Consider the following 16,416-nt stretch of genomic DNA (forward strand, 5'->3'; position numbering starts at 1 on the left):
AATATATTTACCATGTGTTTATCTATATTTTTCATAGCTGTCTATTTACCACCACAAACCAATGCTGGTACTAAGACCACACTCAACGTGCTGTATAGATCCATAAGCAAACAAGAGAATGTTCACTCATAGTTTCTGTTTTACCTCAGTTCTACCAGCATGTTGCACAGGTCACAACTCTAAATCACCTTCACTCCACACACACAAACGCATACAAAGCTCTCCCTCGCCCAACATTTGGCAAATCTGACCATAACTCTGTCTCCTTGATACCTACTTAAAAGGAAAAACTCACAGAGGAAGTACCAGTCAAGCACTCAATACGGAAGTGGTCTGATGAAGCAGATGCTAAATAGTTCAGGGTTAACAGATACAGTGCCTTGCAAAAGTATTTATCCCCCTTGGCATTTTTCCTACAACCTGTAATTAAAATGGATTTTTATTTGGATTTCATTTATTGGTCATACAAAAAATAGTCCTAATTGGTGAAATGAAATGAAAAAAATGAACTGTAATCATAAAAAATGAAAGTGGTGAGTTCATATGTATTCATCCACTAAATAAGATCTGGTGCAACCAATTACCTTCAGAAGTCACATAATTAGATTGCACACAGGTGGACTTTATTTAACTAAAGTGTCCCATGATCTATTACATGATCTCAGTATATATACACCTGTTCTGAAAGGCCACAGAGTCTGCAACACCACCAAGCAAGAGGTACCACCAAGCAAGCGGCAGCATGAAGACCAAGGAGCTCTCCAAACAGGTCAGGGACAAAGTTGTGGAGAAGTACAGATCAGGGTTGGGTTATGAAAAATATCTGAAACTTTGAACATCCCACACAGCACCATTAAATCATTATAAAAAAATGGAAAGAATATGGCACCACAACAAACCTGCCAAGAGAGGGCCACCCACCAGAACTCACGGACCAGGAAAGGAGGGCATTAATCAGAGAAGCAACAAAGAGACCAAAGAAGGAGCTGCAAAGCTCCATAGCGGAGATTGGAGTATCTGTCCATAGGACCACTTTAAGCCGTACACTCCACAGAGCTGGGCTTTACAGAAGAGTGGCTAGAAAAAAGTCATTGCTTAAAGAAAAAAATAAGCAAACACGTTTGGTGTTCGCCAAAAGGTATGTGGGAGACTCCCCAAACATATGGAAGAAGGTACTCTGGTCAGACGAGACTAAAATTGAGCTTTTTGGCCATCATGGAAAACGCTATGTCTGGCGCAAACACATCTCTCATCACCCCGAGAACACCATCCCCACAGTGAAGCATGGTGGTGGCAGCATCATACTGTGGGGATGTTTTTCATCAGCAGGGATTGGGAAACTGGTCAGAATTGAAGGAATTGATGGATGACTGTGAAATCAGGGACATTCTTGAGGGAAACCTGTTTCAGTCTTCCAGAGATTTGAGACTGGGACAGATAATAATAATGACCCTAAGCATACTGCTTAAGCAACACTCGAGTGGTTTAAGGGTAAACATTTAAATATCTTGGAATGGCCTTGTCAAAGCCCAGACTTCAATCCAATTGAGAATTTGTGGTATGACTGAAAGATTGCTGTACACCAGCGGAACCCATCCAACTTGAAGGAGCTGGAACAGTTTTGCCTTGAAGAATGGGCAAAGATCCCAATGGCTAGATGTGCCAAGCTTATAGAGACATTCCCCAAGAGACTTGCAGCTGTAATTGCTGCAAAAGATGTCTCTACAAAGTATTGACTTTGGGGTGGGGTGAATTGTTAAGCACACTCAAGTTTTCATTTTTTTTGTATTATTTCTTGTTTCACAATAAAATATATTTTACATCTTCAAAGTGGTAGGCATGTAAATCAAATGATACAACCCCCCCCCCCCAAAAAAAAAATATATATTTTAATTGCAGCAAAATAAGAAAAATGTGAAGGACTGTTTTGCTTGTGCAGACTGGAATATGTTCCGGGATTCATCCGATAGCGTTGAGGAGTTAATCAGTCACCAGCTTCCTGTGCGCTAAACTTTACATTTACATTACATTTAAGTCATTTAGCAGACGCTCTTATCCAGAGCGACTTACAAATTGGTGCGTTCACCTTAAGACATCCAGTGGAACAGCCACTTTACAATAGTGCATCTAAATCTTTTAAGGGGGGGGGGGGGTGAGAAGGATTACTTTATCCTATCCTAGGACTCTGCCCAACTAAATAATACATAATGTTGGACATAATATTTTGGGCATCCTGGAGAGGTTATAGTGTGCCTCCCAAATGGCACTCTATTCCCCATAGGTCTCTGGTCTAAAGTAGTGCACTATGTAGGGAGTAGGGTGCCATAGGGCTCTGGTCAAAAGTAGTGCACTATATAGGGAATAGGGTGCCATAGGGCTCTGGTCAAAAGTAGTGCATTATTTCTGACCACACCCCAAATCTAATGAGATGACCTTAACTGTAAATGTAGGTTTTTGTCATCAGCCATTGACCTCAAATTAATTGCGTTTAAATCGATTATCAAAATGAAAAGGAACCAATAAATACATTTACTCAAAATTGTCACATATTTTGGTGAATCTGTCTTTGAATAGCACTGCAAATTGCCTGGACCACAGTTGATAGGACATCTCCGGAAGCTAATGAGCTTCGATAAAGACTGTTAATGCAAGACCCACACACAAAACAGACGCACCCCCCCCCCCCAGCTGCCTGCTAGATTGACAACTCAAGACGACACCCCACACTACGTGCGTTACATACTGTGCTATAAATAATTTTTAACCATTTTCACAAAAAAGTTTTTTTTTTTTTTTCGGGACTTAAAAACGGTGACCCCGGACATGCCGAATTTGCCTTTCTCATGTACCCACATGCACATTGATCCAGTTCTGTAGTAGAATCAGCACGTTTCCTTGATGAATAGGGTGTCGTGTTGTCAGGAGGTCATGTTTTTAGGTTACTTACACAGGGCAGTGTTGCGAGTGGAAAGGTAGAGGGCTGGAATTGGTTCATCTCACCGGACTTCCTGTTCAACTGAGAAACCCATCAGATCAGTGAGTCCTGGACTGGGTACAGTATAGCACAGTTGGCACAAACCAGCCTACCTGAGAAACCCACTAGGTCATGTGTCAGGGGTTCAATGTGATTAAAACTTGGACAGCCAGATAATGTGTGGATTTCTCTGGATGTTTACCAAACCAGTTACTGTCCTCCGCCCACTCCATTTCAGTAGGCCTACAGTACATCATGAACTAGTAAGTTTGCTAAACTGATTTCGGTGCTGCTGTAACCAGTCCTCTCCCTCAAATCCCTGGAGAACTAAATGGCTGTTTTATAAGCTAGGTGTCTATGTTGTGCTTCCTGTTGCTAGTAACCAGGCCTCTCTGAACGTTTTAGTTTGACCAGCGTTATAGGTGCAGCAGGCAGCGTCTGGAGTTGAATATAGACAGACACACCCCTTACTTGAAATGCCCGGTTCTTCCTGCTTGTACTAATACACTACATCTCCCCCTCGCTGCTTGAAGGACAAACCAGATCGTGTTGATAAAGCAGCGGGTGTCCCGGGTATCTTCCCTGACCACAGAACATCAGCCGTAACGTCCTATCTTCCCTGACCACAGAACATCAGCCGTAACGTCCTATCTTCCCTGACCACAGAACATCAGCCGTAACGTCCTATCTTCCCTGACCACAGAACATCAGCCGTAACGTCCTATCTTCCCTGACCACTGAACATCAGCCGTAACGTCCTATCTTCCCTGACCACAGAACATCAGCCGTAACGTCCTATCTTCCCTGACCACAGAACATCAGCCGTAATTCTATACTGAACAAAAATATAAACACAACATGTAAAGTATTGGTCCCATGTATCATGAGCAAAGATAAAAGTTCTCTCTAAAATGTTCCATACACACAAAAAGCTTTTCTCATTTTGTGCACATTTGTTTACATCCCAAAGCATTTCTCCTTTGCCAAGATATGCCACTCCTGTCAGTTGGATGGATTATAAAGAAGCTGATAACACAGCATGATCCTTAAACGTGCACCTTTGGGCCTTCCGGGTGGCGCAGTGGTTAAGGGCACTGTACTGCAGCGCCAGCTGTGCCACCAGATACTCTGGGTTTCGCGCCCAGGCTCTGTCGTAAGCGACCGGGAGGTCCGTGGGGCGACGCACAATTGGCCTAGCGTCGTCCGGGTTAGGGAGGGTTTGGCAGGTAGGGATATCCTTGTCTCATCGCGCACCAGCGACTCCTGTGGCGGGCCGGGCTCGGTGCGCGCTAACCAAGGTCGCCAGGTGCGCGGTGTTTCCTCCGACACATTGTTGCGGCTGGCTTCCCGGTTGGATGCGTGCTGTGTTAAGAAGCAGTGTGGCTTGGTTGGGTTGTGTATCGGAGGACGGCATGACTTTCAACCTTCGTCTCTCCCGAGCCCGTACGGGAGTTGTAGCAATGAGACACGGTAGTAGCTACTACAACAATTGGATACCACGAAATTGGGGAGAAAAAGGGGTAAAAAAAAAAATGTGCCCCTTGTGCTGCGGGGGAAAAAGGCCACTCTAAAATGTGTGGTTTTGTCAATGCAAATGGCATGTTGACTGCAGGAATGTCCACCAGAGCTGTTGCCGGAAAATTGCATTTACATTTCTCTACCACAAGCTGCCTCCTATGTCGTTTTAGAGAATTTGGCAGTATGTCCAACCGGCCTCACAACCGCAAACCATGTGTAACCACACTACATGACCTCCACATCCGGCTTCTTCACCTGCGGGATCGCCCACGCTCCAGCAGGTATATCTCACTGGTCATCCCCAAAGCCTTTCCTTCCAGTTCTCTGCTGCCAATGACTGGAACGAATTGCAAAAATCACTGAAGTTGGAGACTTATATCTCCCACACTAACTTCAAGCAATGGCTGTCAGAGCAGCTTACTGATCGCTGCAGAGCCCATCTGTAAATAGCCCATCCAACCAACTACCTACCTCATCCCCATATATATATATTTTTTTTCCTGCTCTTTTGCACACCAGTATTTCTACTTGCACATCCTCATCTGCACATCTATCACTCCAGTGTCAATTGCTAAATTATAATTACTTCGCCACTATGGCCTATTTATTGCCTTACCTTCTTACTAGATTTGCACACACTATACAAATGTTCTATTGCGTTATTGACTGTACGTGTGTTTATCCCATGTGTAACTGTTTTTTTTTTTGTCGCACTGCTTTCCTTTATCTTGGCCAGGTTGCAGTTGTAAATGAGAGCTTGTTCTCAACTGGCCTAACTGGTTAAATAAAGGTGAAATAAAAAATTAAAGTCTGGGGGGGGGGGGGGGGTGGGTGCTGAGGAGTATTTCTGTCTGTATTAAAGCCCTTTTGTTGGGATAAACTCATTCTGATTGGCTGGGAATATGCCCACCCATGGCTGTGCCTCTGCCTCGTCATGTGAAATCTATAGATTAAGGCCTAATGAATTTATTTCAGTTGACGGATTTCTTTATATGAACTGTATCTCAGTAAATTCTTTGAAGTGTTTTGCATGTTGCGTTTATATTTTTGTTCAGTATATTTCCAAATGTGTGTTCTCATGGCTCGCTTGTCCCTCTGCAGCAGACCTATGGTGAGCAATGCCTAAACTATAGTATTGTAACTGTGTATTCCACCTCTCTGTCTTTCAGTTCTACCTGCAGGACACTAAGAGTAGTAACGGGACGTTCATCAACAGCCAGCGTCTGAGCCGGGGGTCCGAGGAGAGTCCTCCCTGTGAGGTCCTCTCTGGTGACTTCATCCAGTTCGGTGTGGACGTCACAGAGAACACCCGTAAAGGTACACACCGATGATGTCTGCTGTACAGTTGAAGTCGGAAGTTTAAATACACTTAGGTTGGAGTCACTAAAACAAATTTTTCAACCACTCCACAAATTTCTTGTTAACAAACTATAGTTTTGGCAAGTCGGTTAGAACATCTACTTTGTTCATGACACAAGTCATTTTTCCAACAATTGTTTACAGACAGATTATTTCACTTACAATTCACTGTATCACAATTCCAGTGGGTCAGAAGTTTACATACACTAAGTTGGCTGTGCCTTTAAACAGCTTGGAAAATTCCAGAAAATTATGTCATGGCTTTAGAAGCTTCTGATAGGCTAATTGACATAATTTGAGTCAATTGGAGGTGTACCTGTGGATGTATTTCAAGGCCTACCTTCAAACTCAGTGCCTCTTTGCTTGACATCATGGGAAAATCAGCCAAGACCTCAGAAAAAAAGTTGTAGACCTCCATAAGTCTGGTTCATCCTTGGGAGAAATTTCCAAACGCCTGAAGGTACCACGTTCATCTGTACAAACAATAATACACAAGTATAAACGCCATGGGACCATGACAGGAAGGTGACATGTTCTGTCTCCTAGAGATAAATGTACTTTGGTGCGAAAAGTGCAAATCAATCCCAGAACTACAGTAAAGGACATTGTGAAGATGCTGGAGGAAACCGGTACAAAAGTATCTATAGTAAAACAGTAAAACGAGTCCTATACGACATAACCTGAAAGGCCGCTCAGCAAGGAAGAAGCCACTGCTCCAAAACCGCCATAAAAAAGCCAGACTACAGTTTGCAACTGCACATGGGGACAAATATCGTACTAGTTGGAGAATTGTCCTCTGGTCTGATGAAACAAAAATAGAACTGTTTGGCCATAATGACCATCGTTATGTTTGAAGGAAAAAGGGGGAGTCTTGCAAGCCAAAGAACACCATCCCAACTGTGAAGCACGGGGGTGGCAGCATCATGTTGTGGGGGTGCTTTGCTGCAGGAGGGACTGGTGCACTTCACAAAATAGATGGCATAATGAGGACGGAAAAGTATGTGGAAGTTGAAGCTTATTCACAAATGGGTCTTCCGGAATGGACAATGACCCCAAGCATACTTGGGGGCGGCAGGGTAGCCAAGTGGTTAGAGCGTTGGACTAGTAACCGAAAGGTTGCAAGATCTAATCCCCGAGCTGACAAGGTCAAAATCTGTCATTCTGCCCCTGAACAAGGCAGTTAACCCACTGTTTCTAGACCATCATTGAAAATAAGAATTTGATCTCAACTGACTTGGCTTAAGAACTGCAAAGCCAAGGTATTGGATTGGCCATCACAAAGCCCTGACCTCAATCATATAGAACATTTGTAGGCAGAACTGAAAAGCATGTGTGAGCAAGGAGACCTACAAACCTGACTCAGTTACACCAGCTCTGTCTGGAGGAATGGGCCAAAATTCACCCAACTTATTGTGGGAAGCTTGTGGAAAGCTACCTGAAACGTTTGACCCAAGTTAAACAATTTAAAGGCAATGCTGCCAAATACTAATTGAGTGTATGTAAACTTCTGACCCACTGGGAATGTGATGAAAGAAATACAAGCTTAAATAAATCATTCTCCACTATTATTCTGACATTTCACATTCTTAAAATAAAGTGGTGATCTTAACGGACCTAAAACAGGGAATTTTAACAAGGATTAAATGTCAGGAATTGTGAAACTTGAGTTTAAATCTATTTGGCTTAGGTGTATGTAAACTTCCGACTTGTATGTGTGTTGTGTGTTATGGGTACAGAGTTGGAAAGAGCCCCCTAATTATGGCTTCTCCTGTGACAGCACGGGCAGGGCCTTATTCGTAAACAAACTGAAAAGGTGCATACTGCCACCTACTGTGCTGGAGTTTGTGTGTAGTCTAAAAGCCTTCAATAGTGCAAGTACGTCCATCTCAGTGGTACACTTAGGGGGGCCTACACAACATGGGTTGCATCCCAATTATCTGTACTTCCTCCCAAAGTGTGCACTCGTTCACTGATTCGAAAGGAAATGACTGGTATAAGAAAAGGTGAAAATTCTCCTTTCTATTCCACCACCAATCCAATTATTTTAGATTTGTGAAAAGTAGTGCACGACTGGAGTGTGCAATTCAGGAGAAAGGAGCCATTATTGGGTGGGTTTTGAGGTCAGTTTGCCCTGCAGATTGATGCCAATAGAGATGTGATAGAACTTGCCATCAGCAGCATTCGATCTGATCACTCTTTGTCGGCTTTGTGTTGTTTTTAAAGGTAATTTCCGATTGAGCTATGAGGTGTTTTTACTGTTTAAAGGGATCGTTCAGGGTTAGCATGCTAGCAGATAACCATAGACTTCCAGTCATTGCGCTAACGCTAGTTAGCATCGGCTCTTGAAACTACCCCTAGCTTCCTTCACACTGGACACGGAGACATATAAATGGTATCAACTGTTCATCTGACTCTGGGGAACGTGAAGCTTCCACGTTCTGCACATTAAACTGAAATGTCTGAAGGGGAGCCCACTAGAATGTTTAGATGTCTGGACGGGAGCCCACTAGAATGTTTAGATGTCTGGACGGGAGCCCACTAGAATGTTTAGATGTCTGGACGGGAGCCCACTAGAATGTTTAGATGTCTGGACGGGAGCCCACTAGAATGTTTAGATGTCTGGACGGGAGCCCACTAGAATGTTTAGATGTCTGGACGGGAGCCCACTAGAATGTTTAGATGTCTGGACGGGAGCCCACTAGAATGTTTAGATGTCTGGACGGGAGCCCACTAGAATGTTTAGATGTCTGGACGGGAGCCCACTAGAATGTTTAGATGTCTGGACGGGAGCCCACTAGAATGTTTAGATGTCTGGACGGGAGCCCACTAGAATGTTTAGATGTTTGGATGGGAGCCCCCCCCCTTAACTCTCTCTCTCACACACACACACACACACACACACACACACACACACACACACATACATACATACATACATACATACAGCCCCCACAGTTTTGATGGTTGCGATTTAAAAATTGATACAAACACTTTAATTTTTATTTTCTACTGTTAAATGAAGCGCTCCTCCCATTTGCCATTCAAGTGCATGGGCAACAGTAGGCAGGCTATCAGTGAGTTGGAGGCTGTATGCTTTTTGAAAACATACTGTACGCGGCAGGGTAGTCTAGTGGTTAGAGCGTTGGACTAGTAAGCGGAAGGTTGCAAGTTCAAACCCCCGAGCTGACAAGGTACAAATCTGTCGTTCTGCCCCCTGAACAGGCAGTTAACCCACTGTTCCCAGGCCGTCATTGAAAATAAGAATTTGTTCTTTAACTGACTTGCCTGGTTAAATAAAGATAAAATAAAAATAAAATACAGTACCAGTCAAGTTTGGACACCTACTTATACCAGGGTTTTTCATTTATTTTTTAAAACTATTTTCTACATTGTAAAATATTAGTGAAGACTCAAAACTATGAAATAACACATTTGGAATCATGCAGTAACTAACAAAAGTATATATTTTATATTTGATATTCTTCTAAGTAGTCACCATTTGCCCTGATGACAGGTTTGCACACTCTTGGAATTCTCTCAACCAGCTTCATGAGGTAGTCACCTGGAATGCATTTCAATTAACAGGTTTGCCTTGTTAAAGGTCATTTGTGGAATTTCTTTTCTCCTTAATGCCTTTGAGCCGATCAGTTGTGTTGTGACAATGTTGGGGTGGTATACAGAAGATAGCCCTGTTTGGTGAAAGACCAAGTCCATGTTATGGCAAGAACAGCTCAAATAAGCAAAGAGAAATGAGAGCCAGTTTCATCATAGTGCTTGGTCTTTGCGACTGCACTTAAAGAAACGTTCAGTTCTTGAACTTTTTCGGATTGACTGACCTTCATGTCTTTAAAGTAATGATAATTTCTTCAAGTGTAGTCACAAAAACCATCAAGCGCTATGATGAAACTGGCTCTCATGAGGACCGCCACAGGAAAGGAAGACCCAGAGTTACCTCTGCCACAGAGGATAAGTTCATTAGAGTTACCAGCCTCAGAAAATTGCAGCCCAAATAAATGCTTCACAGAGTTCAAGTAACAAACACATCTCAACATCGACTGTTCAGAGGAGACCTTCATGGTCAAATTGCTGCAAGAAACCACTACTAAAGGACATCAGTAAGAAGAAGAGACTTGGTTGGGCCAAGAAACACGAGCAATGGACATTAGACCGGTGGAAATCGGTTCTTTGGTCTGATGAGTCCAAATTTGAGATTTTTGGTTCCAACCGCCGTGCCTTTGTTAGACAGAGTACGGTAGGTGAACGGATCATCTCCGCATGTGTGGTTCCCACCGTGAAGCATGGAGGAGGAGGTGTGATGGTGTGGGGGTGCTTTTCTGCTGACACTGTCAGCGATTTATTTAGAATTCACTTAACCAGCATGGCTACCACTGCATTCTGCAGGGATACGCCATCCCATCTGGTTTGGGCTTAGTGGGAATATCATTCGTTTTTCAACAGGACAATGACCCAAAACACATCTCCAGGCTGTGTAAGGGCTATTTGACCAATAAGGAGAGTGATGGAGTGCTGCATCAGATGACCTGCCTCCACAATTCCCTGACCTCAACTCAATTGAGAGGGTTTGGGATGAGTTGGACTGCAGAGTGAAGGAAAAGCAGCTAACAAGTGCTCAGCATATATGGGAACTCCTTCAAGATTGTTGGAATTGCATTCCAGGTGAAGCTGGTTGAGAGAATGCCAAGAGTGTGCAAAGCTGTCAAAGGCAAAGGATGGCTACTTTGAAGAATCTCAAATATAAAATACATTTTGATTTGTTTGGTGCGTGTTATGCTGCTGGCCATTTTAAAATGCACGGTTAGGCTATGATGTAAGCATCTTGGCAGGGAGTCAAGGGTGTGTGTGTGTACACGTGCGCTCTCTGAGGAGAGGAGTGTTTTGGAGAGTTGACAGACTGCAGTAGTGTCTGATTGCAGCTGTGTTGAAACGAGAACACATGAAATGGCTGCTTTCTTCATGATGCAACAATATCTTCTTAGCAACTCCACTACACTATATTAGCTTTTTGGTGCTATCCAGATTTCCATACCGTTTCTGGACCATTCCGGGGTATACGATATTACCTAATGTGCACACAAGGGATGCTATTTTGGCAACAGGGATCTTGATCCAGGAGGGGTTTGAATGTCTCTGCTGTAACCAAGAAGCTTGACATTAATATCTAGCCATTTAGCTAGCAAGTTAGCAAACCAAATGTATAGCAGGAGCCCTTAGCTGGATATAATTTGACACTTTTTAGATTTCTTATATAGTTACACTTCATAGTTATAAGCAGTTCTGTAGCATGCACACTGCCTCAAATGTATTTATTATTTTAAACGGTATTGTCAATTTTGAAATCCCCCGGTGTATGGTCGTAAGAGCGTCTGCTAAATGACTTAAATGTAAATGTAAATGTATGGTTTAAACAGTATATTGCCCAACACTACACTATTTCATCACAGCTTCTTGGTATCTGATGGGCGAAGTCTGCATCAGTGTGGTTGTTTCTCCACTATGAATAAATTAGCCAAACCCAACATGGGTTGAAGTTGGAAGTTTACATACACCTTAACCAACTACATTTAAACTCAGTTTTTCACAATTCCTGACATTTAATCCTAGTAAAAAATTCCCTGTTTTAGGTCCGTTAGGATCACCACTTTATTTTAAGAATGTGAAATGTCAGAATAATAGTAGAGAGAATGATTTATTTCAGCTTTTATTTCTTTCATCACGTTCCCAGTGGGTCAGAGGTTTACATACACTCAATTAGTATTTAGTAGCATTGCCTTTAAATTGTTTAACTTGGGTCAAATGTATCGGGTAGCCTTCCACAAGCTTCCCACAATAAGTTGGGTGAATTTTGACCAATTTCTCCTGACAGAGCTGGTGTAACTGAGTCAGGTTTGTAGGCCTCCTTGCTCACACACGCTTACAGTTCTGCCCACACATTTCCTATATGATTGAGGTCAGGGCTTTGTGATGGCCAATCCAATACCTTGACTTTGTTGTCCTGACGCCGTTTTGCCACAACTTTGGAAGTATGCTTGGGGTCATTGTCCATTTGGAAGACCCATTTGCGACCAAGCTTTAACTTTCTGACTGATGTCTTGAGATATATCCACATAATTTCCCTGCCTCATGATGCCATATATTTTGTGAAGTGCACCAGTCCCTCCTGCAGCAAAGCACCCCCACAACATGATGCTGCCACCCCCGTGCTTCACGGTTGGGATGGTGTTCTTCGGCTTGCAAGCCTCCCCCTTTTTCCTCCAAACATAACAATGGTCATTATGGCCAAACAGTTCTATTTTTGTTTCATCAGACCAGAGGACAATTCTCCAAAAAGTACCATCTGTGTCCCCATGTGCAGTTGCAAATCATAGTCTGGCTTTTTTATGGCGGTTTTGGAGCAGTGGCTTCTTCCTTGCTGAGCGGTCTTTCAGGTTATGTCGATATAGGACTCGTTTTACTGTGGCTATAGATACTTTTGTACCTGTTCCCTCCAGCATCTTCACAAGGTCCTTTGCTTTTGTTCTGGGATTGATTTGCACTCATCTCTAGGAGACAGAACGAGTCTCCTTCCTGAGTGGTATGACAGCTGTGTGGTCCCATGGTGTTTATACTTGCAAGGATGAACCAGACTTGTGGAGGTTTACCTTTTCTTTTCTGAGGTCTTGTCAGATTTCTTTTGATTTTCCCATGATGTCAAGCAAGAGGCACTGAGTTTGAAGGTAGGCCTTGAAATACATCCACAGGTACACCTCCAATTTACTCAAATTATGTCAATTAGCCTATCAGAAGCTTCTAAAGCCATGACATAATTTTCTGGAATTTTCCAAGCTGTTTAAAGCCACAGTCAACTTAGTGTATGTAATCTTCTGACCCACTGGAATTGTGATACAGTGAATTATAAGTGAAATAATCTGTCTGTAAACAATTGTTGGAAACATTACTTGTGTCATGCACAAAGTAGATGTCCTAACCGACTTGCCAAAACTATTGTTTGTTAACAAGAAATGTGTGTATTGGCTGAAAAATGAGTTTTAATGACTCCAACCTAAGTGTATGTAAACTTCCCGACTTCAACTGTATATTACACCGTTATAGATCCGTCTCCCCTTTACAGCCCTTTCTGGAGTACTGCCCGTAGATACTCCCCTGTCAAGGATTCAGTCGGACAAGTCTTTTAGCTAGACGGCTAATACTCCTGAAATGGGAGGTTGCAGCTCCCCCATCTTATACATATTGGGTGGGAGATGTGTTGTGCTCTCTGAAATTATATATCTTTTTTTTATTCAATACACGGTGGAACCCCAAACTGTTTTGAGGCTTGGGCTCCATTCTGGTCTTACTTTGAACAGTCCATCCTCGGTTGGAATTCTTATTAAAACCACAGTAAGTCTGTACTTGACTCCCCGGTGACTTAAGGGCTGGATGAGCATTTCTTTTTGGGGGGGGCATCTAGGTTAATGATGTGTCTTTTGATTCTTATTGAATGTGACCTGCGGATGCCTTGTTCATCTTGCCTTGTCAGAGACTAATGTGAGCTGGTTTTGCCCTGTTTTTAAATTTTATTTACACTTGTATAAAAAAATGAAAGATATGTATATACCTGCAAACATTTCTAATAACATGTGTTAACTTTGTCATTGTGGAGTATTGTGTAGACTGAAAATAACAATATAATATATAATCTATTTTAGAATAAGGTTGTGACCTAACAAAATGTGGAACACGTCAAGGGGTCTGAATACTTTCCGAATTTACTGTAGGAATGGGTCGTGCCATGAGGGTGTATAATAACAGGTGTGTTCTGTGGGTGTGTTGCAGTCACCCATGGCTGCGTCGTGTCTACAGTCAAGCTGTTTCTACCGGACGGCGTGGAGGCTCGACGACGGTCAGAGTAAGTACTTAGTTACACTGGGAATACTAGTGAGGCAAACAACCAGGAAAACAGATCATTCCTGGTGTCTGCCCATTCTGCCCAGATGTAAAATACATTATACACAGTCAAATATGATTCTCCATGTTCTGAATAGTTCAATGGGGTCTTTCTGTAACATGTAATTAACATTTATATCCAGAAAGTCATATTTCGTAGCCTAATACATCCGATTCATTTGCACCATCTCTGACAGAGACATTATTCAGGATGTACATGTTGTGGTGGTCGTCTGCTAAGTTCTTTCTTTGTTTCGCAAAAAAGCCAAATGAACATGACATTAACCGAATTACATGGAACAAAACAGATTCATTAAAACATGTATATATTTACCCAGCAGAGTTAAATGGGGAAAAACCTTCTAAATTAACATGACACTGAATTACATGGAGAAACATCTACATTAACATGACACTGAATTACATGGAGAAACATCTACATTAACATGACACTGAATTACATGGAGAAACATCTACATTAACATGACACTGAATTACATGGAGAAACATCTACATTAACATTAACAAACATGACACAAAACAAACTGAATTACATGGAGAAACATCTACATTAACATGACACTGAATTACATGGAGAAACATCTACATTAACATGACACTGAATTACATGGAGAAACATCTACATTAACATGACACTGAATTACATGGAGAAACATCTAAATTAACATGACACTGAATTACATGGAGAAACATCTACATTAACATGACACTGAATTACATGGAGAAACATCTACATTAACATGACACTGAATTACATGGAGAAACATCTACATTAACATGACACTGAATTACATGGAGAAACATCTACATTAACATGACACTGAATTACATGGAGAAACATCTACATTAACATGACACAAACTGAATTACATGGAGAAACATCTACATTAACATGACACTGAATTACATGGAGAAACATCTACATTAACATGACACTGAATTACATGGAGAAACATCTACATTAACATGACACTGAATTACATGGAGAAACATCTACATTAACATGACACTGAATTACATGGAGGAATTAACTTCCAATTCAACCTGACAAGCTGGATTACATGAATAAAAAAACAACTGCCAATTGTGATGACTGGCTCGATTATGGAGCAACATTTGAAGTGGTATTTTTTTACGTTGGATAAAAGTAGAGACTCAGAGCTAGAAAATGGTATCGTACACTGCAGTCGAGGAAAGATGGGGAAAGTCATTCTGCCTTGATAGTTGAAAAACTTGTAAACCCACTTTTGAGAAAATGTCCTTTAAATATTTTGGTACACCTACTGGAGAGCTTTTTGTCTACACCCATTCAGCAACGTTCACACCCTGTTAAGCTTTAGCCCCACCCATTCAGCAACGTTCACACCCTGTTAAGCTTTAGCCCCACCCATCTCTTTAAGGATTCACATGTGAGGCTAAACGACCAAAAATGTCAAGACTAAAGGCTGGTTTATACTACGGGTGTGTTCATTCTGGAGTGCCAGTGTGTGCTCAGAGTGCATTCTGGGTGTTCGTAAACTCGGAGCGTTTCGCTCTCGGAGCGTTCGGAGAGCACACTAGACGCTCTGGCTGAGGAGTAGGGTTGATCCCAGCGTTCAGAGCTCACACTGGACACTCTGGCTGAGGAGTAGGGTTGATCCCAGCGTTCAGAGCTCACACTACACTCTGGCTGAGGAGTAGGGTTGATCCCAGCGTTCTGACCTCACACTGGACACTCTGGCTGAGGAGTAGGGTTGATCCCAGCGTTCTGACCTCACACTGGACACTCTGGCTGAGGAGTAGGGTTGATCCCAGCGTTCTGACCTCACACTGGACACACTGGCTGAGGAGTAGGGTTGATCCCAGCGTTCTGACCTCACACTGGACACTCTGGCTGAGGAGTAGGGTTGATCCCAGCGTTCAGAGCTCACACTACACTCTGGCTGAGGAGTAGGGTTGATCCCAGCGTTCTGACCTCACACTGGACACTCTGGCTGAGGAGTAGGGTTGATCCCAGCGTTCAGAGCTCACACTACACTCTGGCTGAGGAGTAGGGTTGATCCCAGCGTTCTGACCTCACACTGGACACTCTGGCTGAGGAGTAGGGTTGATCCCAGCGTTCTGACCTCACACTGGACACTCTGGCTGAGGAGTAGGGTTGATCCCAGCGTTCTGACCTCACACTGGACACTCTGGCTGAGGAGTAGGGTTGATCCCAGCGTTCAGAGCTCACACTGGACACTCTGGCTGAGGAGTAGGGTTGATCCCAGCGTTCAGAGCTCACACTACACTCTGGCTGAGGAGTAGGGTTGATCCCAGCGTTCTGACCTCACACTGGACACTCTGGCTGAGGAGTAGGGTTGATCCCAGCGTTCAGAGCTCACACTACACTCTGGCTGAGGAGTAGGGTTGATCCCAGCGTTCTGACCTCACACTGGACACTCTGGCTGAGGAGTAGGGTTGATCCCAGCGTTCTGACCTCACACTGGACACTCTGGCTGAGGAGTAGGGTTGATCCCAGCGTTCTGACCTCACACTGGACACTCTGGCTGAGGAGTAGGGTTGATCCCAGCGTTCAGAGCTCACACTGGACACTCTGGCTGAGGAGTAGGGTTGATCCC

The 16,416-nt window shown here is 43.1% G+C and overlaps 1 protein-coding gene across 1 annotated transcript in view; it reads left to right on the top strand.

Moving 5' to 3' along the window:
- LOC115125409 (sarcolemmal membrane-associated protein) overlaps positions 1-16,416 on the top strand; it is a 132,074-nt gene that overhangs the window by 8,235 nt on the left and 107,423 nt on the right. Inside the window, exons 2-3 of the mRNA XM_065000756.1 lie at positions 5,662-5,809; positions 13,685-13,757. Coding sequence (XP_064856828.1) covers positions 5,662-5,809; positions 13,685-13,757 — 221 coding nt within the window. The remainder of the gene's footprint in view (positions 1-5,661; positions 5,810-13,684; positions 13,758-16,416) is intronic.

The sequence above is a fragment of the Oncorhynchus nerka genome, linkage group LG15 (assembly GCF_034236695.1).
Source record: "Oncorhynchus nerka isolate Pitt River linkage group LG15, Oner_Uvic_2.0, whole genome shotgun sequence".
Taxonomy (NCBI): Eukaryota; Metazoa; Chordata; class Actinopteri; order Salmoniformes; family Salmonidae; genus Oncorhynchus; species Oncorhynchus nerka.